General features: G+C 35.1%; 2 protein-coding genes across 2 annotated transcripts; one reads left to right on the top strand and one right to left on the bottom strand.

Annotated features, from left to right (window-relative positions):
• The first annotated feature begins 132 nt into the window (after positions 1-132).
• LOC135691595 (uncharacterized) lies at positions 133-12,373 on the top strand. Its single transcript, XM_065209486.2, has 9 exons — positions 133-420; positions 1,094-1,332; positions 3,501-7,321; positions 7,646-7,764; positions 7,982-8,394; positions 8,773-9,345; positions 9,848-10,138; positions 10,760-11,569; positions 12,069-12,373. The coding sequence occupies exons 2-9, from the start codon at positions 1,140-1,142 to the stop codon at positions 12,107-12,109; spliced, it is 6,261 nt and encodes a 2,086-aa protein (XP_065065558.2). The 5' UTR covers positions 133-420; positions 1,094-1,139; the 3' UTR covers positions 12,110-12,373.
• Positions 12,374-13,295: 922 nt separating this feature from the next.
• Positions 13,296-17,798, bottom strand: LOC135691601 (uncharacterized). Its single transcript, XM_065209499.2, has 5 exons — positions 16,893-17,798; positions 15,729-15,857; positions 14,883-14,966; positions 14,090-14,592; positions 13,296-13,670 (listed from the first exon to the last, which is right to left on the bottom strand). The coding sequence occupies exons 1-5, from the start codon at positions 17,476-17,478 to the stop codon at positions 13,422-13,424; spliced, it is 1,551 nt and encodes a 516-aa protein (XP_065065571.2). The 5' UTR covers positions 17,479-17,798; the 3' UTR covers positions 13,296-13,421.
• Positions 17,799-21,647: the final 3,849 nt, after the last annotated feature.

The raw sequence follows: 21,647 nt of genomic DNA on the forward strand, positions 1-21,647 counted from the left end.
TATGTATTTGTGTTCTTGCATTTGACAGGACAAGTCCTTTTACCCAATTGAGAATTGGCCTCCCTTCTTTCCCTGTGTTTTAGAAAACTGCTTTGATAAGGAACAAATAATTCCCTTCCGCATGCAAAGCGTATTCACTCGATCTCTCACGCAGAAAAAGGAAAAAAACAACTTTGTGTCTTGAGAATTATTCATGCGTTGGACCTAGTCCCAAAAGCGTGCATCGCTGGATAGTAGGTCCCTTTGGGATTCTGTCGTATTTATTATGGATTTGTGTTGCAAACCGTCATTTCGGAGATGCTGTGTGGTGAGTGACAGTCTAGTATTTGTTGTAATGTGCAGGTTGTAATTGTCGTTTTGCTGTTCGCGAAACCATCTGACAAAATCTGACTTGGCAAGACCGACAGTGGCTGGAAAAAGGTTTGTTATACATATATACGCGGTTAATTAAAGTTGCTTCGAAATAATTGCATTTTGTGTTTCAAATTTCAGTTGTTTCTATTTCTAGCCCATAAACATGGCTTCCCCGCAACAATGGCTGCCATACTAGCGTCGTTTCTTCAAGCTTCTACCTTCGGGCTTTGGAGATTTCGAATAATTTCTCGATGATTTCTCATGTCCTATATAGATTTACAATATCCTCGTAGGATATTCTAGTTTTTATTTCTAAATTTGTTTTATTTGAGGAAAATGTTAAAGAATTGCCTTATCCGCAGCGAGAGTTGTGACTATGGGTAACGGTCCGGAAAGGGACTTGAAATGTACCGATACTTTTTGAGCCTGCTTGGCACCCTTTTAAGACAGCGTCAAAGGGAATACGCTCCATTTTCTTTTTTGAATATTTTAGTCCTGGTATATTCAAATTCAGCTTCCTCTGATATGAACATCTAGTTTTTTGTATTGTTTATACCATAATATTCTTGAATCTAATCGAAACTCGGTAACCAAAATTTTCTTGGAGATTCAGAAAATTTTCGATATTATACCAAGATAAGCTGATTTTTCGATTTCATATTGGTATCAAGGTTTATATTTTCCTTCACAGTTTAATACTTTATTACGAAATAGATTCAGTTGTATGTTTTTATCGTAGGTGATTTAAAGACGACATTTTTGGTTCATCTTCGAAGCAAATCGTCATGAAGTTATTCCTATGGCTGATCTTAACCCAGTGGTCATTCTGTGTATCCGAGGGCAATTTTCTTTCCGGTCTATCAATGGAAATGGATAGAGCTGCTCTGGATGTGATGGAGGCGAATTTCCCACATAGTCGAAACGTGCGAAGCAACCATGAGCAGTATCAATTTGGGAAGAATTTAAAGGATCTTCAAAGTATGTTCAAGTTATCATATTTCTTTTTCAATGTTTCTTTTACTATTACTGATACTCGTATTTATATTAATACTAACATTGGCGCTAATGCTTACACTAATACTAACAACTATACTAATACTTACACTAATACTAACACCTAAACTAATACTTATACTAATACTAACACCGATACTGATACTTATACTAATACTAATAGCTATACTAACACTTATACTTATACACTTACTAATACTATTCCTGATACTCGTATTTATATTAATATTAATACTTATACTTATACTTGAACGTACACTCTTACTAATACTAATACTTGTACTAGAACTGATAATGCTAACACAAATACTGATACTTTTACTAATACTCATCGTAATACTGATAGTAAGAAAAATTTTAATAGCTACTAATTATTCTGTATATTAGTAATTCCTGTATATTGTATATTGGAGATAATAATTCCATTATATTGGCTAAAAGTTCTAACAGATCTTAAATAGAAAAATTTAAATTCCTAATTAGGTTGGTCAATGTCGTTTCATACTTCAGGTACTGTCGATATCAAAACGAATGATAAATACACTTATTAAGATCAAGCCAGTTCCAATATTTGAGAATCTAGAAATGTTAATACCCAATTGGTAGAGATTATGACAGAAATCTTATTTTGTGAACAAAACATTTCTCTTTTTTCTATTTGATAAGAAGCCTAAACGTTATAATGGATAAAAATTAGAACATACCTCCTTCCCTGGTAGCTTCACTCTCAATGTACTTTGTGAAAAATCAATACCGTGTAAGGTAATTTTATTCACTTCGCTAAGGGACTGTCGAGGGATAAAAAGTCTTTGACCTTTTTTTCGTATCTTGAAGAGAAAAAACACTACAAACAAAAAGAAATATTTCTTTACCCTGAAATCTTTGCTTTTAGACACTCACCACTTACCAGCCATTCTCTCAAACCTTACAAACATTTTCCACTGGGATACTGTACCTGTACTCCGGAGATATGTCAGAAGCACGTGAAATACTCCCACTGTTTTCTAATTTTTTTCAGATTAATGGACCTTGTACCTTAAAACTTTTCATACCATCTAAATACTTAAAAACCTTGTTTGCCTAGAGGTGGTTCACAATTTTCAACATTTTACAAGCGTGCAAAACGTACACTTTGCATAGGGGGTAGAAGACAAATATGCTTTTTCCTTACTAAAATAATTTTTTGATCATTTTTAATAAACACACTGCTTGCTCACCAGGTCATAAGTCTCGGTCTTTGACAAAATTTGTACACGTGAATTTTCAGTTGTTCGCAAATAGTAGAACTGTAAAAGTCGACATGTCTCATTGAAGTACGCAATTGCGAATGACTGTGACTTTGTTGAAAAAGTCGCGAAGACTGTCACTTTTTTACGGACAAGAGCGTTGTTGTCCACTGAAAGCCAAGAAAAAAATAGGTCTTTAAGACATTTTTGCTTGTTCATATCGATCCAAACGGAAAAAATTCGCCTAAAAAAGGCAAATGATATTTTTAGTTTATACACCGGTTTGGAAGATGCAAGATGCTTTTATGGTATTTTTGAAAAAAGAATATTTAGGGAGGCAATACTACCAACTTTAGTTGAAAAGTGCAAAATGACCTTTCCATGAACATGTGAAAATAATTTTCCAAGAAGAAATTGTATACTGTGTCGTATGCATATTAGATGTTTGTTTTTAATGGATCTTTTGGGTGTTGTGTAATGGCTTTCGTATAAGTTGACATTTTTTTAATTTTGTGCTGGGAAAGGGGTAGGCGGAGAAAAAGGTTGGGTGTTGGTCTTTTACAAAAGTATGCTTTGCGCACTTGCAAAAAAGTTCAAAATGTTATTCTCAATTGATCCCCATGCTTCCTATGCGAAAATTAATCAAATCCTTATCAACCTATGCTAGTCTGCTTTTTCTTCTTTTGTTATGGTTTCGTTTTAGGCTGACTAGGCCTTTCCCTAGCAGTAGTAGCTAAGAAATATATTAGTATATCACAATTTTTTGTTTGATATGTTTCACCATTTAATACGAAAAGAAATAGAAGCAGAAAGGAAGATAATTTGATACTTTAACAATTATGTTTCATAATGGGGTTATAAAACCAAATCTACTTTAATCTGACTATGGTTCTGTCATTATGGCAGAAATTCTCCTGGACAAAATTGAGGGGATCCAGAAGATAGAGATGAGCAATCCAACTGACTTGAGCGTTTTTTCAATGGCTGAGAATAAGGCATCGAACAGATACGAAGATTATTCCCAAATGCGAATTGCCGTTGCTGAGAACTTCCATGACCAGCTCAACTACAGTTCTTTTGTGAAAATTTACTCTTACAAAACCGATTCTTTCAAGCTAGAGGTAAAATTGACGGAACATGCCCCATACAGGCTTGAGCATTTTACGATTTATAACAGCGGTGGTGAATTTATGAACAGTTATCTAGCTGTTGGAGGCTTTGTTCCGAACCAGAAAATAGGAAGCCCAAACACCCAGCTCAGTATATATGAACAGGGCAGTCAATGGGTCAGAGTATTTCAGATGTCCATGGCAGTCACTGCCCTCAGGTTTGTCTCGACTCAAAATGTTGATATGCTGGTAGTTGCCGAAAAGATTTCAGAGTTTTCATGCTTTGTCACATCTCTGAGGTATGATACTTACAAAAAAAAATTTGTCCTTCATGACCGTTTTCCAGTGGCTAAAGTCACTGATATTGAAGTTGTCAAATACGGAAAAGACTATTACCTTCTTATGGCTGTATATCAAGATTATTTTGGCAATCTCCAGGCTGACTCTCTAATCTATAAGTATAATTCAATTGATAGAAAATTTAGGCCTTATTCTAGTTTTCATACGATTGGTGTTTTGGATTTCAATGTATTTACATATGAAAGCAATGTTTATGTCATTGCTGCATACGAAGCAAGTGGTCATAAAGATAATAAGAAGTTTGGTATTCCTTCTGCTATCTACCGTGTGCAGGAACCATTTAAACTGAAGCCTGTTACGACAATTTCAACAGTTGCTGCTAGACAAACAACTACGGTTATCTTTCCCTCTTGCACTTCAAAGATATTAATAATCGCCATCGATAATAGTGATAACATTGATCAAATGAGCTTACACGTGTTTGATGCTCGGGCTGAGAAGGTGACCAATCAACCTCTATCTTTTTACAAAAGTAGCAGTCACAATGGCAAGCCAAACCCTTCTAAACTTGCCGCCTACTTCATTGGTAAGAGACTTTTCGTGCTTCTTGCCACTGCTAATAAACAAGTTGATAACCTTCTGGAAATCAAATATGAAATAGAGGATACTGGCAATCCCCTTCAGAAACTAATCGAAAGCACAAAACTAGAGTTAGATAAGACCGAAAGCAGTTTACGGTCTATGGAGAGCTTCATTGTTAACGGGTACAAAACTTTAAAGGGTGCTGTAATTGCCAAAAATGAACAGTCGCTAAACGGTACTAAAGGTTTTATTGGGAACGTCTTTATTGCAAACCTGACGGCGAATTCAGTTATAATTGAAAATGGGAGCATGCTTTATGAGACGAATTCAACCAGGAGTAAAGCTAACCTGAAGAAATTTGAAAGTGAAATAGAAGTAGATGATCTAAAATCCGAATTTGATCAGCAGGAAAGCCAAAAGAAAGTTTCAAAACAGCGTATGTCCGAATCTTTGTTTCTTAATGCAGAATACAAAATTAACGGATCCTACAAATTTCACACTGTCACCCTGAATGGCGACTTTCATTTCGGGACTGTAATGGTTTCAAAGGTCAATGACATTGCTGTTGATTTCCTGATCGGTGATACAGTGCTACGAAACGAGAGTGACGTCATAGGCGGCCAAAAAACCTTTGATGCTGATTTGGTTGTAGGAAACGTAGAAGTAGCAGGGAAGATAAATAAAGTGGATGTTTCTCATGATTTAGTAACTGTTCATGATGATCAGCTCATCAAATCATCAAAGATTGAATCAGATGATTGGGGTTTTAACGATAGTTTATATCTCGGTGGCTCGCTAAATTCTATCAACATTACTAATGAGTTTGTTAGCGTAAGAAAACACGAAAAACTGACAGGAAAGAAGTCATTTGCGAGTAATCTCGAGGCTGGAGACGTAACAGTAGGTTTGCTAGACGAGGTTGCAGTGGACAAGTTTACAAAAGATCTCTTGACTAAAAACAATTCAAAAAAAGTTACTGGAATAAAAACCTTTAAAAAATCGCTACCGATACTTGAAGATGTGTTGGTTACAAGATATGTGAACAAGATAAGTTTGAAACAGCTGAATAGCAAAGTTTTTCGTCTAAACAATTCAATGTCCGATAGGGGAAAAGCCTCCCTAGCATTTGCGTTGCCTGTTGAAATTCTAGGGAATCTTACAGTCGATGGAAAAATAAATGGGCTCGAATTTTCACGTGATTTGATATTGACTAGTGGGAATCAAACAGTCGAAGGGAGAAAAACCTTTTCTAATGGATGCAGTGTTAAAGGGGATGTAAGTGTTAACGGACTTATAGATGGACTGCAATCTGACGATCTTATCCTTACGTCATCGGATCAGGCAGCCACTGGAATGAAGATTTTCGCAAACTCTTTAGTTCTAAGTGGCAATGTCATTTTAAGAAAAGGAAATACAATTGGAAGCGTTCGTTTAGCTGAACTTAGTGAAGGTGCTGCGTTAATATCACGTGATCAAAATCTCACAGGGTCTTACAAGCTTTCTAAGATCAATTTTGATGATGCATTGGAGATTGTTGATGGCACAGTTCATGGAAAACCTTTATCTTTCTATCAAATGTTGTTTCAAAATGCTGTGTTACTTGATTCTGATCAATCGATCACAGCTGCAGAGAATTTTGTCAATCATATAACTGTAAATGGAAATCTAGATGTAACAAAGAAGTTAAACAAGCTCTCTTTCCCGTCTGATTATCTTCACAAAATGAACGATCAAAATATATCTTCGATTTTGAGATTCAATGGCAACCTGTGGCTCAAGAACGGAATCGAGGCTCCTAAAGTGAGCATGGCTCAGGTATGGAATGTAATAGTCACGATGGACAAAGATGGAACTATTCTTGGAAAGAAAACGTTTCTTGATGACATGACTGTGGTTGGAGATATTGTAAGTGAAAATGATGTTAAGGTCACTGAGGTTTTTAACAGTCTTTTCTTGAAAAATGGCGATCAAAGCGTTCAGGGTTCAACGAAAACTTTTGAGAGTGCTGTTGTATTTGGGGGCGTGAACGCATTCGAGGACGTTTCAGTGGACACTACTGTTGATGATGTTGATATTTCAGATCTCAACTCGAAAACATCTATCGATAGTGAGTCAGTTATTGTGGTCGAAGAAAAGATTTTTGATGGAACTGTAGAAGTGGGCAAAATGAATATTAAGACTGTGAATAACGTTAGCCTTGAAGAATTGCTAAAAGATATAGTCACATTGACTGGGAATCAAAACATTCAAGAGTTTAAGTCATTTGATAGAATGGCAATCAGAGGAAATCTTATAACCAATGCAACTATTGATGATGTGGCGATTGCAAACCTCAGTAGCAATATTGCCACTATCATGGATGATTTTGCTGTCGATGGAGCTCTGAGCTTTAATGATATATCGTTAAATGACCTAGAAGTGGATGGGTTTATCCATGGAAAAGATTTGTCTTATATGCGCAGAAATATCATCTTAAGATCCGAAGATACGAAAAGTATGCCAAGTCTTACTGTATCAGGAAACCTGAAGGCTTCTCAAAATATCGACTGCAAAATACTAAATGGTTTTCAACCGAGCCTCGATTTTGTTGTGAAGCAAAAGCACCAGACAATCAAAGGGATTAAGAAATTCTCAAATGGTGCAGTTGTTAAGGGCAATATGGCAACAGAAGGCTCAGTAAATGGACTGAGTCTCATGAAATTGAAGGAAGAAGCTGTCACTAAATACACGTCTCAGGTAAGTCGATTTCTACTTTCGTTTGATTCAAGGCTTCTATCACCAGTTTAAATGTTACTCTACTGTCTCCATGGTTTAGTTTTCTATTTTACCAGGATGTCTATAGCAAGAAGTTTGCAAGAAATGCCATGCTGATGGCAAGCAGCGATTAGATTATATATAGAAAATTGATTAGCTATGAACTGATGATTTAAGCATATATGATATTTCTGTATTTAGTTAATTCAAAATACCCATTAGTAAGCTACATGTTATCTTGAAGTTTGCCACAAATTGTACTTTTAATGCTCATTATTATTGGTTTGAACGTTTTCTCTCTTTAAGGTGATACGTGGAATAAAAACAATAAATCGTGCTATATCCAAAAGCAATGTTATGGTCCATGATCATATCGATGGTGTTTCATTAAGCTGGCTGGAAAAGAACATAGCATATATCAACAGGTAATCTTTACTGAATTACTGACGTAATGACGTAACGCCCACCAAACATGGTAACTTGCAGTTATTTTAGTTATGGGTACAAAAAATTTACTTTATTGAGTGTTTCTTAAGCTCTTTGCCTACAAGGAGGTTTATCTCTAAAAAAGTATTCTTAAGTGATGAGATGTTTCTTTATTATGAGCTCTAATTTCTTGCACAACAACTTTCTTTTGCGCAGAAATTGCTCGATCAAAGGGCCTTTAGTGTTTAAAAATCAGTGCTTCATCAACGGTTCTTTGAATGTCAATGGCCTGGTTAACCAAATCAATCTTGGTGCAACATTTGCTGATGCTGTGACATTATTAGAAAACGATGCAGTTGAGGGACATAAGGAGTTCTCAAGTGACATCGCAGTAGTTAAAAACATGCACGTGGAACAGAATGCTGAAATCGAGGGACTCGTTAACAGTGTCAACATAAGCTTTTTGTATCAGGACGTACTGCAGACAGATGGCAATCAAGTTACTAATGGGGTTAAGAATTTAAAAAAATCAGTTCAATGTCTAAATGAACTTCAACTGATTGGCCTAGTAAATGGAATCGATCTTGGTACTGATGTCGTTTCCTCCCACAGAAATCAAAAGATATTCGGTAAGTAAAGTAAAAAATTAAATCCACCAGAAAAAATGTTTACGGTATTACAATTGTCATCGTTTGCTAATCTTCATTTTGTTTGACTTCTTTGTTGGTGTTGAAGCTTGCTTCACTTGTGATGCTGTTCAAGGTAGGCTCAAATGCTCATAGTAATGGTGTTGTTCAATTTTCATTAAATTCGCGTAGGAACTGTGCTGTGTTTTAGGAAATGGCTGCATGGAAAATCAATTAGCAAATGAATACTGTCAATACTGTGGATTGTTATCGCCTCTTAATAATTTTATGATTCTCTTTAAGTTTGAGTCTCTGATAGAAACAAACACAAGTTATCAAAACCTGTTCTTTACCTGTTCTTTTATTTTTTTTTTAATTTAGGAATGAAATCTTTTGACGAAGGTTTGAATGCAATCGGCAACATAGCCGTCTCAAAATTTTCAGATGGGTATGATCTCTCAGTAATAAGTGAAGACACGGTTCTGAAAGCCAATATGGGAATGCAACATGTAACAGGAATGAAGACTATAAAGAAGAGAACAGTTTTGATGCAAAGCATGTTTGCAAGTGGGAATGTGGATGGTTTCAATTTCTCTGCAAAAGAGCCAATAACACTGTCTGCAGACCAGACTTTGTCAGAGCCTGTCGTTTTCAAAAACACTCTCAAAGCTGAGTCTGGTATCCGGGCGAATAATTCAAATTTAGTAAAACGATTAAAAAGTATTGAAAGCAGAAGAGTTTTACTCAATAAAGACCAAGAGATCCAGGGTAACTATCAGTTTGTGAAGAATATCCAAGTTCAGGAGACTTTCAAAGTGCATGGGTTAACAAGTGGGGGAAACCTAACACTGCTAAAGGATTCAGTCGATGGACTTAGTGCTGCAATGAGACAGGCAGAATCAATGCAAGGAAATACTTGTAAGATGCTGAATTACATGCAACGAGTATTTGAGAGTAAGTTAACTTAATATAATAAATATAACTTGTTTACAAATATAATACATCTGTCACATTCTCACCTGAAATATGGAATATTAGAACAGTGCTGAGGTTCTGCATGGCAAAAAATGAAATGTTTGGCATATTTTTTTCTTCTCGCTAAAGGGATTTTTATAGATATTCTAAAAGATTTCCCACGATTTTTCCACAATAGATAAAGTCTATTATTTTTAAAATGTTGATGGAATGGTTTATTTTATCGTAAAAGATTCCTATCATCTCTAGGTACATTACTCTTATATTTCGATGAACATACAGACATATAGTCGTCTATGCCTGTTTCCTTGCAAATGACAACTTTCTCACTTTATCAACAAATATAAAACTAAAGTCTTGCATTTACATTGGATTCTTGGTCTCACAAGGCAGGTTTGCCTCGTTCACAACTTTTTTTGAAGCAGTGATGTTCAGTAATTAGATTGCAATAATTAAGACATGTCTTTTGTATTTCATTCAGGTGTGCCACTTCAAATCGACTACTTTGAAGATTACCAAATTTTCGACAAACTTCAAACTAAAGAAATGTACCCATTTACAATTGGTGATGACAGATTTATAGCAGTGGCTGTTGTTTGGAATAAAACGGGATGCACTACAGCAAAAATATTAAAGTTTGATATTACGCATAACAATTTTACAGAGCATCAGATACTGCCTATAGAAGGTACTCATAAATTTACCTTTTTCGTTGAATCTGGAGTGGAATATCTAGTAGCTGCAGCCGACGCGCGTCCTTGTGGTACAACAAGTAAGTTTGCTGTTTTCTCCCAATAATTCTTTGATGGAACATATTTACCAAAACGAGACGTATGAAAAGTATTCAGAGATAACTGCTAATATATTCCAATGAAACATGGCTTTTAGGGTTGCGAAACATACTGTGCTTCATTTAAACTTCTTCAAATAGCCTGGTGTTCGCATATAAAACTATGTTTCTAAACTTTTTTACCTTCTTTTCGATAAAACTAATTTTTGTGGTCGGAGATTGGCAGTTATAGAGGAGATGAACAAGTGACTCAAAGCAAAAAAGTATTTGCAGTTTGATAGTCAGCCATAACTTGAGAGGAAACCAGGATCGGGAAATCATTGTGATATTTCGTAAATATAACTCCTTTTTTATATCTATCGATCATTGAAACAAAAGCTGTTAAAAGCCTTATTACTGAAGTTGAGGTTTTAAAGATAATTGAATTAGATGTTAAGCAGATATACAAAGAGAACAGAGAATTTTTAAATTCATAATTAGAAATCGAGTCATTTTTACGTTTACTTATGATCAGTTGATTCTATTTATGGACCATTGATTCAAACCCTGCAGTTTTTCATCTTTGAAATTTCTAAATCTGTATGCCTATCATCATTGTTTCAGGCACAAGTGTCCTCTACAAGCTAGATAGAAATACAAAGATGTTCGTAAGGCAACAAATCCTAAGCAGTGATAACATTGTCGATGTATTGTCGTACAACGATGGCGGGGGACAGAGAATTGTGTTTGTAATATCATCTCAAAGAGAGCATTACGAGTTTAATTTGCAGATTTTAAGAAAGACAACCGATGTATTCAAAGCCGTTACAACACACAATGTTGGTGATTATCGTATGCGATGCATCGCAAGTCACAGAATAGGAGATGTACGTTTTCTAGCTGTAGCTTTGAGCCCACGCATCGGCCTTCTTCCGGAGACTCAGTATATTTTCAAGATAACAAACGATGATTTTTATGTTCATCAATTGCTTAATGAACATAATGTGCACAACATTGCTTTTTTCAATCACCTTTCATCGACATACTTAGTGATGTCTCTCCAAATCGGTATAGGAGTCCCCACTGGAAAGAAAGGTTATACTTCGCTGCTAACTTTTTCATCTTCGAAGTACTTCCATCATTTGATGTCTATTCCAGTAGAAAATCCGATTCAAGTGAAAACTTTCAATATCAAAGGCCAGACATTTATCTTAGTTCTCCATTTGCACGCTGGATTCACGCTCTTCAGATTCAGAACAAATGCCGTTCTTGAAAAGTTACTGAAAGTCCCCCACATTGGCCTAGAGCAAATTTCTCGCTTCGATATCAATGGCACCCATTACCTTACCATGGCAGCCAATTGGCCTGATAAGCTGACCACACATCGTGTGCAGAGGATACCGAATTCTAAAATAGTCAAGCTCATTACATCAGGTATTTTCTCAATTAGCGTCAATCTTTACTATCAACTTTTATCATGAGCACATAGAACATAATTTTCTTGAAAGTTTCTCAAAGAGCAAGAGATTCAAAATTTCATACAGCTCATTTTCATGATTGTCATTTCGCTTTCATGACAGATTGAGGCAAAAAAAATTGGGTACATTTCTTAAATAGTTCAAAGATTTTTTCATTCTCAAATATAAATTTTATTTCGATTGTAAATGAAAGCGAAGTATTTAACGCTTTCTTCATTATTTCTTAAATCTTTTATACCAACATATAAATGTTTGCTTGCATGCTAAAAGGTTAACATCTTGCTTTGCAAGAAAATTAAAAGCTAAAGGCACATTGGATGATGGTCTTATTGATGTTTTTAACTTTTTATACCATCGATGGTTCTTATCACCATTTATTTTTTGGCAAGGCATTCAGATCATATCGCTGTTCATTTTTTGTGATAAATTAATAATGCTCAATTTTATGTTGACAGGCATTGATCAACGCTACATTGCAGCAAAAAAAGATTGCTAATCGACAATTCATTTTAGACACTTTAACATTTTATTTTTTATCGTTTGATTGTTCACTTTTAAAATTTGAAAAAAATTCCTGTTGTGAATTCGTCATTTTATAATGTTGAAAATGATTTTATCGTTTGACAATGTTTCTTACAAACCCTAAAAATTTAATTGTAAATAATTTCTCAATAATTTCAAATTGTTCGTGAATTAAATGTTTTAATTGTTTTGATAATTTATTTGTTTCAACTGAATAAAAACGCGAAATTATTAATGTTTTTATTATCTCTTCTTTCTTTCTCTTAAATTGATGAAAGAATAGGTTCATTCCTTACATATTGATTATACTACGTGTGTATACTATCATGGAGCTGTGCAAGAGGACTTATTTCCTGAATCTCCTCGGCCACGGAATTCGCTAAAAAGCCCGTTTTGCTTTTCTTTGGCACGTCATGTTTCAAGATGTCAGCACAGCTATAGAGACAATGCTACAAAACTTAAACAATCTGTAAAAAAATTACTGATCAAATCTTGCTTATAAGCTTCATCAGTGCACATAGGATAGTCTGTTCTCTGCATGTTATGACCTATCAAATGCATGTGCGTTTTGAAGTTTGGTTACTAATAAACATTGGGTCTGATGTTAAAGGTTACGAGGCAGAAAATGTGAGAGGTTAAAGGTCATGACCTGCAACCTAATTTTCTAAATAGGCGTAGGCAAAAATGCCTTCCATGAGTCTAGGTATTTAAGAAAAATAGGTTGCAGCTCATGATCTTTGAACTCTCGCACATTTCTAGGTAGATGATTAAAATTCCAATCAAATTGGAGCATGCAAAAGCTAACTGTTCAAAATATATTTTTATTGCAAAAATTAGCGTGTTTCGCGATTTTCTTAAAACTTAGTTTCAATAAATCAATCAGTTACTGTAAAATGCTGTTTTTAAAAACTTATTTTCTGTGTTAGGCTTTCAACTTTGAAAAGAATGAATTTGAAAAGGCTGAAGAGTTTCTCACAAAATTTCTGAAACAAATACTCACCTGGAAAAGGAAAGATATCATTAAAGAAACAAAAAGGCTTTATACATGCATCTCATAACAAGCAGATTGTTTCTGGAAAATGTGATTGATATTTGCTTGGCTGCATGAGATTTTGCTCTGAAATAATACCTTGTAAAAATGAGCACATCAGTTTCTTGTTTTTTGGTATATAATTATATATATTGGCATGCGTTTTAACCAAGTGCAGTTTTTTACTCTAAGCTGTTTTACAACATTAGTTTTTTAAGTTCATTATCCCATGAAAACGATGTTATTTTTCAAAAAATTATGAGAAGCTTTTCCCGTTTACTTCATCAATGTCTGCATTATGATAAACAAATATATTTTCAAGAGATTCTTCAATAGGGTAGAAAGCTTCGTTGTTATAATGAACTATATCATTTCTTGCGGCTGATCGTCCTGCATGCGTCCCTGTTCCAAATGGATAGGATTCACTGATTGCGTAGGCATCAATAATTGGGATACCGTACTGGCACATGATATTCGTCGCATAGGCATTGTACAGTTGGATTCTCTGCAAGGGAAGCAACAAATATTCACTATTTTCACTATTTGTTGCATATTCCTCCGAACTCAGTAGGAGGCTGTTTCATCATTGCTTTCGTTAGAGAGCCAACGACTCTGTCTTATTTTCTTATAATATTCGATCAAGCTATGATTTTAATTAATAAGTTTAAGATTAGGGAATGACTTATGAGATGAATGAGCCCTGGGTACCAAAGTCACCATGGGCCTGTGAAACTTGAAACCGCAAGAGCAAGATATATATCCAATTAAACAAGACATAGAGGAAGTCTAGATAAACATCAGACTGCATTAGACTATGATTTATTGTTTCGAATATTATAGCTTTTTACGATAAAGTTATCTCTAATTGTTCAAGTTCTTTTCTCATTGATAAATCCTCGTTAATTATTACCAAAAGTTACTTACATGGTTTGTGAAGAATCTTCGCCAATGTAACTGTGGGTAGTCGGCTCTCTCTTTGTTAATGGCTGTCGTTGTCTTCCAAATAATATTACCCATGAACCTTTTTTCTCCGCTTTCATTTTGATTTGTAATCAACTTTGCAAATCTTTCAATTAGTAACTTATAGTTTGAATAGTTCGTACTTTCGACATAATGCAATCCAAAATTAACTATAATAATACTTTCCCTGTTGTTATACTTTGGTACAAAAACGACTCTTTTGAAGTCATCCAGGATTTTTGTAATGTTAAAGTCTTTTTTATCTCGTTGTTTCTTCGCCAATGAAACATTTTCTACCTGGTAAATCCAGTTGTAAGAAAAGCCACATGATCTAAACAGTTTCCTGCAAATTTTGTAACGATGTTGAAGTGACTGTGCAAAAAATACATTGACCGAATCGCCATAAACTAGCAAATGTCCAGCTGGTTTCTCTTCTGCTAAATTTCTTCTATTTTTAGATGAATTGTCTGCAAGAAAAGGAGACAAATATGAGTAAAGGTATTATCTACGTATCCTATGGTGCATATTCCTGTTGGCCTAGGCCTTGGAAAGCTAGTTATTTAATTCATTTCTAAATAACCAGCAAAGCCTTCTCTGTAGCCTCGACATTCAAATTATAAAGAAAAAATTATATTTGTAATTTGTTGGATCGAGGTTGAAGTGGGTCTTGAATCAATGTCTTGAATGTAACATAAATCCACTACTTCTTTGATCATCTTAATATAAAATAGTTCTACTGCTATACTTTGTATCTGACCTGTGAAGTATGAAAACCATGTGTTATTTCTCCATCTACCATTTCCATCCCAGATGAATCTGCAATTGCTTTTGCACAAGGGAGCTATCCAGAATAAAATGCAATGTTTAATTAGTGCGAATACAAAAGGATTTTACAATTTCACAAGAAATAATCGATATTCTAACATTCAGTATTCAATATTGCACTCAACAAAACGTTGTTGTTCTCTAGCTTAACACTGAAGAACACTTTTCAAGTGTGACAAAACTTTCGAAAAGGAATTAAAACGTCACATTAAAGCATTTATCCACCATGAAATATTTTTTTCTGTCATACAATTACAAGTATTTGGAAGAGAAATCTAGACAATAGCCATGGCGTAGATAAGATCTGCCAATCATGAAATCTGCACACAAATGAATGATTGTCCTTTGTGGAAAACAGTGAGGGAAATTCATTTTTCAAGTGGGGGGGGGATGTCCACAAAAGAGAGCAAATTTGCCGACAAATGACATAATTTTGCCGACAAAACCGACAATTTGGCAAAACCTGGGGGTGCGGTTGCCCCCCCACACCCCCGCAATTTCCGCCACTGGTGGCAAATGCAGTAGTCACCAGGCTGCAAGCTGAATGATAGTTTGTTGGTATTGAATGAGTGATAAGAAAAACTGTTTTTCGATTAGAAAGCCTGTTTTTTGTTCCATTATCTGTGATATTTGATTGCTGTCAGTAACGTTGATGACTTCTTGGTTGGCTTCATATGTAATGCAACCACCAGAAACATGAAAGCCCTTGTTCAATGTACGAAATGTGCGATTTTCCTAATTGCGTCAGGTAATACATAGCATTTCATGTGGATCAAACCTCTTGCAGGAACTTGTATTCTTCTTTCCTCAATAAGTATTTTGATAGGCGTGCCTTTTAATGGAGCCATCAAGAAGTCTTTTGGTTTTCCAATGACGGCAACGCCTTGATACTTTCCTTGTGAATTGCCTGAAAAAGGGAAATATACACTGACACTGCCAACTAATTTTTGAAGATTCTTTGCTGACTTATTGTAAACGACTTAATTTTTTGTCTGAAAAGGCCAGACACTAGTCATGACAAGCATAAGGGTTCCTTGTTATAGGATTCATTATCTTCATACAACAAGCTCATTGATTGAATTTCCTATTTGCCCATATCTGTTCAAAACATACTCAAAAACAATCAAGGCGAAACTTCAAAACAATCAAGGCGAAAAGTGATGCAATTTTTAAAATAGCCAAAGAGCCAGAAGCCACAAACAACGTGAAATTGGGCCAGAAATGTTTTAATAAGCAGTAGAGATTGAAAGAAAACTGCGAAATAGCCTGTTAAAATAACTATTATAATAGCCTTTACAAAGCCGTTTAAATAGTCTTTGCAAAAATGTATCTTGGGACAGATTCTTGTGCAAATTCAAACATAAAATCTTCAAATTAATACATTTTAGCATAATTAAATCATCAACCTAGTTAGCTTGCGTCAATTTGTGTAGCACAGTAGCCTACTTCATTAAAGATGGTACATCTCGGTGAAGTAAAATCAAGCATTTCATTTAACATTTTATAAACAAATACCTCGAAGAATATTGGGCTTGCTGGACAAATTGATTTGGAGAAATAGCCTTTTTGCAAGTGCTTGGATATGGTGTGATCCTAACTTGATCAATTATTAGCATTAACCTTTGTATCTGAATGGCACAATTGTTATTGCAGTTGTCATGTGTGGGTGAGTGACACGATTAGTACTGTACAGACAACAACTGCGATAAGCACTTGGTATCCACGTCAAATCGCAGATGTAGTGTGGCATATCAGGGGGCTTTTGATATTCATCATCGATATTTATTCGTCATTAATAAATAAAAGTTCCCATACTCATGAATGCTCATTCTAAGTTCTAAAAAACGATATGATATTAATTCTCTTTTAGTTTTAATTGTTACAGATTTCGATAGCAAATCAGTTAAGATATTGACATTAAAAATTGCTTTTGTACCCTAACCTCGTATGAACCAGTCTTTTGGTGGATCTTTCAACCCATTGCATAAGGAATAATCCAGGTATATGCTTACAAAGTAGACTCCAAAATCGTAACACAAAAATGCGATTTCGTATGTCCCATTTCCATAGTCTAAGACACTAACACTAATTGTAGCAGTGCCGTTAATTTTGACACGCCAAGAGTCTCCACCAATTGTTTTTATAGATCCCTGTCTAGTTTTTGTAGTAATGAAAATCTTTGATATTTCACTCGCTGGTTTCAAGTCGATCATAGATACGAAAGTTTTGTTTGGATCCGTTTCAAGTAATGGAGACAATTTTCTCCCAGTTTCCCATGACATAAATTCTTCACAGGAGCTCGAAATCGAACGCCAATCGCTCTTTGATCTAGAAATCCAACAGAATTGATCTGCGAAATCGTCTCCATATCTTGTGTCCCCTGTCACAGTATTATTTCCATTCTTGAGCGGTTGGTGTCTTGCAGTATTTGGCAGCAGCTTTTTGTTGAAATACTGGACATAAAAAACCAGTAAAATTCCCACTATCACAACTAGAGTAAAATATTTCTGGTTGTATTTCATCAACATCGAAATTAAACGAAAAACTGGAATCTTAGGCCATGAATTATTTTATGAATTGTAAACAAAAGGACTATCTTTTGAGAGTAAAAGATTAGAAGGTAACCTGTTAACTGGTACCAACTGAGGACGTTTGCATGTATATGCAACACAGTAATAGGTATTTATTTTATAGGCACACCAGACACCCTCCTTGCAACTGCTATCTTACTCAATATACTCATTTACCAATGAAAATTTATCTCATGACGATGGATTCTCGTCGCCGTTTTGCTTTGTTTCTGAATTTTGTCCTCATATTTATATTATACTCATTGCAAGATTCACAGAATCCGGCCGACAGACTTCTCACACACAATACCAATGACTAGTACATGTTGAACTTTGTAACTTGTAAGAGCGGAGTTAGTATGTAAACACACGTCACCTAGAAAGCTAAAAAGCTACAGGAAAATTAGCAGTCAATTGAGAAAGTAAATCAAACGCGCCATTTCAGTTTCCGGCATATTTTTTATTGCAACTTTGATGTAACTTTTCATTTTCATTCTCATCATAATCCAATTTTTCATACTCAAAAGAATGTTGGAATAAAAAGTGCTTTTCCTTTGATGTAAAAATTGTCACTTTTCTTGTAACTTTGGTAAGAGAAGAATGGCTTATTCAAAAGCTTATTAATTCTTCTGCAGTTAAACTGATTCAATAGCAAAGCTACAGACAATTCAAAAGAGGGTGTAACTTTTGATACTCTAGCCGATATACTCTTTCTTTAAGAACCGGTAGAATAAAGTACAGGCCGGCTGCTCTTAATTTTTACGAAAACCTGAGGCTGGATTATTTTTATTTGTTTTTCAATTTTTAGGTTGTAATTAATGCAGTTGCTAGCTATTGTGCTCTAGGAGGTGTTCAGGCCTCGTTTGCCAACAAAGTAAGATATCGTTTATTTGCTGACAAGTTTGAAAATCCCTAGATGCCACAAAACGCCTCGCTTATTAGATAAAACATACTTAAAAATGGCATTTCATAGTAGCTCAGCCTCAGCTTTTTCTTAATTTGTTCTTGACGTTTGACCAATTTTGTGGCTCGTGTTCTAATAAAATTGGTCTTAAAGAAGAGGTGTAATGTAAATATAGCTCAATTAATACGTTCAATAAACATTGATATGACATGACATGAGAAGATTTATATATTCTCACTATTCTGAGACGAAGAATTTAGCATTTCAGCATGATTTCATGGGCAGAAACAGAGAGTAATACTTGGCAGATCAATTGAAGGGGGAGGGGGCATTGAAAATTTTGTGTGAATGGACTGCATTGGCACATATACTTTATTTTATTAAGTAAGAAGGATGGTTATTTGAAACTGTTATTTGATTCTATTGACATTGATAGTAGATTCTGACCGAAGTTTGTCATTGGATTTGCTATAAAATGCCCAGTTATTTTTACTCAAATTTCGTCTAAACCAGGGATTGGCAATTAATTTTTGCAAGAGGCCACACGAGAAACCTGAACTGTGTTGAAGGGTTGAACAAGCGATTACTTTACTCTAAACAATGTTCATTGTCTTTTGATGCAAAAAGCAATGACTTTTCAAAAAATTAAAAAGATTTTAAAGAGAAAAGTAGCAAAATCATAACAGAAATTTTATAATATTTTTCATCAATGTTCTGTTTAAACCAACATTCATGGTTCGGACAGCAATGTCCGAATGGCCGGGTGCGGCCTGCGGGGTGAAATTGCCTAGGTCTGTTCTAAAAGAAAACTAAGAAAGTTAAAGAGTTTCTCTGTTACGCTGGCACGAAATAGCATAAACACGATATACTTTGACTTTCTTTTAATTATTTAATAAACATTTTGACTTTGAATGAAACATTGCCAATCCACGGCATTTTTAAACTTTTTCCCAGCTGAGAAATTAGCATTTTTTCTGTAAAACAAAACAAAACGACATCTTCTGGAATTAGAGCACTAGGGAAATAAGGCACCAAATTTTAAATAATACTTTTTAAGACGTATTTAGATTTTGTTTGCATGTTGACATTGCGAAAGCCAAACCCGATTACTCATTGACATTCAGAAGAAGTAATTTAAAATATAAAAAGTATAAAGGCCTCTATGATTTTCAATATTTTCGTATTTAAAGTGGCTGAGATGTCATTTATGATTTATTTATTGTATGATATTCCATCAACGCATAATAAAGCTATATGCCAACCAAAATTTTAAGAGCAAGGTAATCCTAAATGGGAACACTTTCAGCAAAATCACACTGGCTCTGTCGTTAAGTACTCTATTCTGCTATAAAACATTGTTCTGTTTAAGTTACAATTCAATTTCAGTAGAAATCTAGGCAATGCGATTTTGTGGTGTTTCTCCAATCATCTGATCAAATAACCACACCATTCTTTGTATAGAATTAGATAAGACAAGTAATTGCCACTTTCCTGAGAGTTTGAAACAAAAGAACTCCGATAAATCTTCACTGAAACTCATTAATCATATATGGACGCCGTCACCTTCAACAAACTTTTTTGCAGAAGGTTGCTTCGCCATAGAAATATGCGTCTAAATTGATTAGACGGCCCAGGTTATTCAAAATGCATGTAAGCTCATTTTTTATAAGAAACAAATGTCGATGTTGAGCAATGGCGGCGCCAGCCACTACGCTTTGGGGGGGGGGGGACAAAACAAAAAATTGTAGGCCACGCCCCTTTTAGCACCAGAAAATGCCCTTTTACTAACAAGGAACGCCATTGTTACCTGAGGGAACGCCCATGATTCACTTTTGGCTATATAAAGGCAGTTTGAAAATCATAGGATTACATCACAAAAAGTACGTTGCCAAATTATTACCCCTCCCCCAACATTTTCTCATCGGATTTAGTTGAATTATAAAATTGATCCTGCCGAGAACTGGGGGGGCATGTCTCCCCAGTCCCCCCCCCCCCCCCCCGTGGCACCGCCACTGATGTTGAGTACTCCAGTTTCCTAACATTATAGAATTTTAATATTTGTTGTTTCTTGAGAGATTCTTAACTAGGATATCATTAATTTTAACATTGGGCAATTGTTCATGCTGTGAAATTTTCCAGCAGAAACATTTGAGGAAATTTTTCGCAGCTGCAAACAGAAAGTCTCGTCAATGTTTCTGTTGTTTCAAATGCTCGTGGCATTTGTCAAAAGATTTGCTTATGTCCTTATGCTGTACTTAGATGAGGGAGATTTAATTTATTAAACTATATGTGTCAAAAGTTTCATGCAAACCAACCAATCATATTGATGGATTTCCATGAAATTTTGGAGCTCTGAGTTTTATTGGAATTCAATTATTCCTTAATTTTTTGCTGCTTATACTTTTCTGGAAGCCCCGTACTCGTTTCTTATAGCAAGTTTCTTATAAAAAATGAGCACAGTGTCCTTTAGTATTTGAAAAAAACCTTCAATCTCAGTCTGTACAAATCCTGTATCACGGTTACACAGTGTGCATAGATCATATTTACAAATGTTCGTAAAATTTCAAATTTGATTTCCTCTTCGATGAGTTCATATTCATCCTGTTCCACGCCACGATGTTAAACAGGACCCCTTTTTCTGAAATTATTTCACAAATAAACTGACTTATCTCTGACAATTGGATAGTTTTTGAACTCTAATTTGTGTAAACTCCCATTGGAAAAATAAAACATAAAACAAGTGTAAAATAGTTCTAAAGATGGGTTTGGTCATGCTTAGGAGGTCAAAGGATAATCTGGCTTGTGGAAAGTGGCCATTTTTGGTTTTCACTTATTTTCTCAAAACACCCCTTTTAAATATTTCACTTCCCATATTTTGAACAGTAGAGACCCATTTGTCGGAGAATTCGCGAAGTCATGTAAGGATGATAAATTTATTTCCTGCTTTCGGGGACATTCATCTTCCCCCGAGTAAGGGGCTGCATCATAACTACACGTATGATTCATTGAATTGAATTTTTCATTAATCACGTGACGTGGGCGGAGTATGTGCTCCAATAAAGCGTTGTCAAGCAAATGATGTTATAAACCTCATTCCCTAAGAATCCATCTTTTCTTAATATTAAAATTAAATTGCCTGTTGAAATTTATGTTTTTGTGTCACGATGACGATATCAATTTGTTTCTGGCCTTTCTGTTCTTGCATCCGACGCTGCGTAGGAGC

The sequence above is a fragment of the Rhopilema esculentum genome, chromosome 10 (genome assembly GCF_057945365.1).
Source record: "Rhopilema esculentum isolate cy_ngs chromosome 10, ASM5794536v1, whole genome shotgun sequence".
NCBI lineage: Eukaryota > Metazoa > Cnidaria > Scyphozoa > Rhizostomeae > Rhizostomatidae > Rhopilema > Rhopilema esculentum.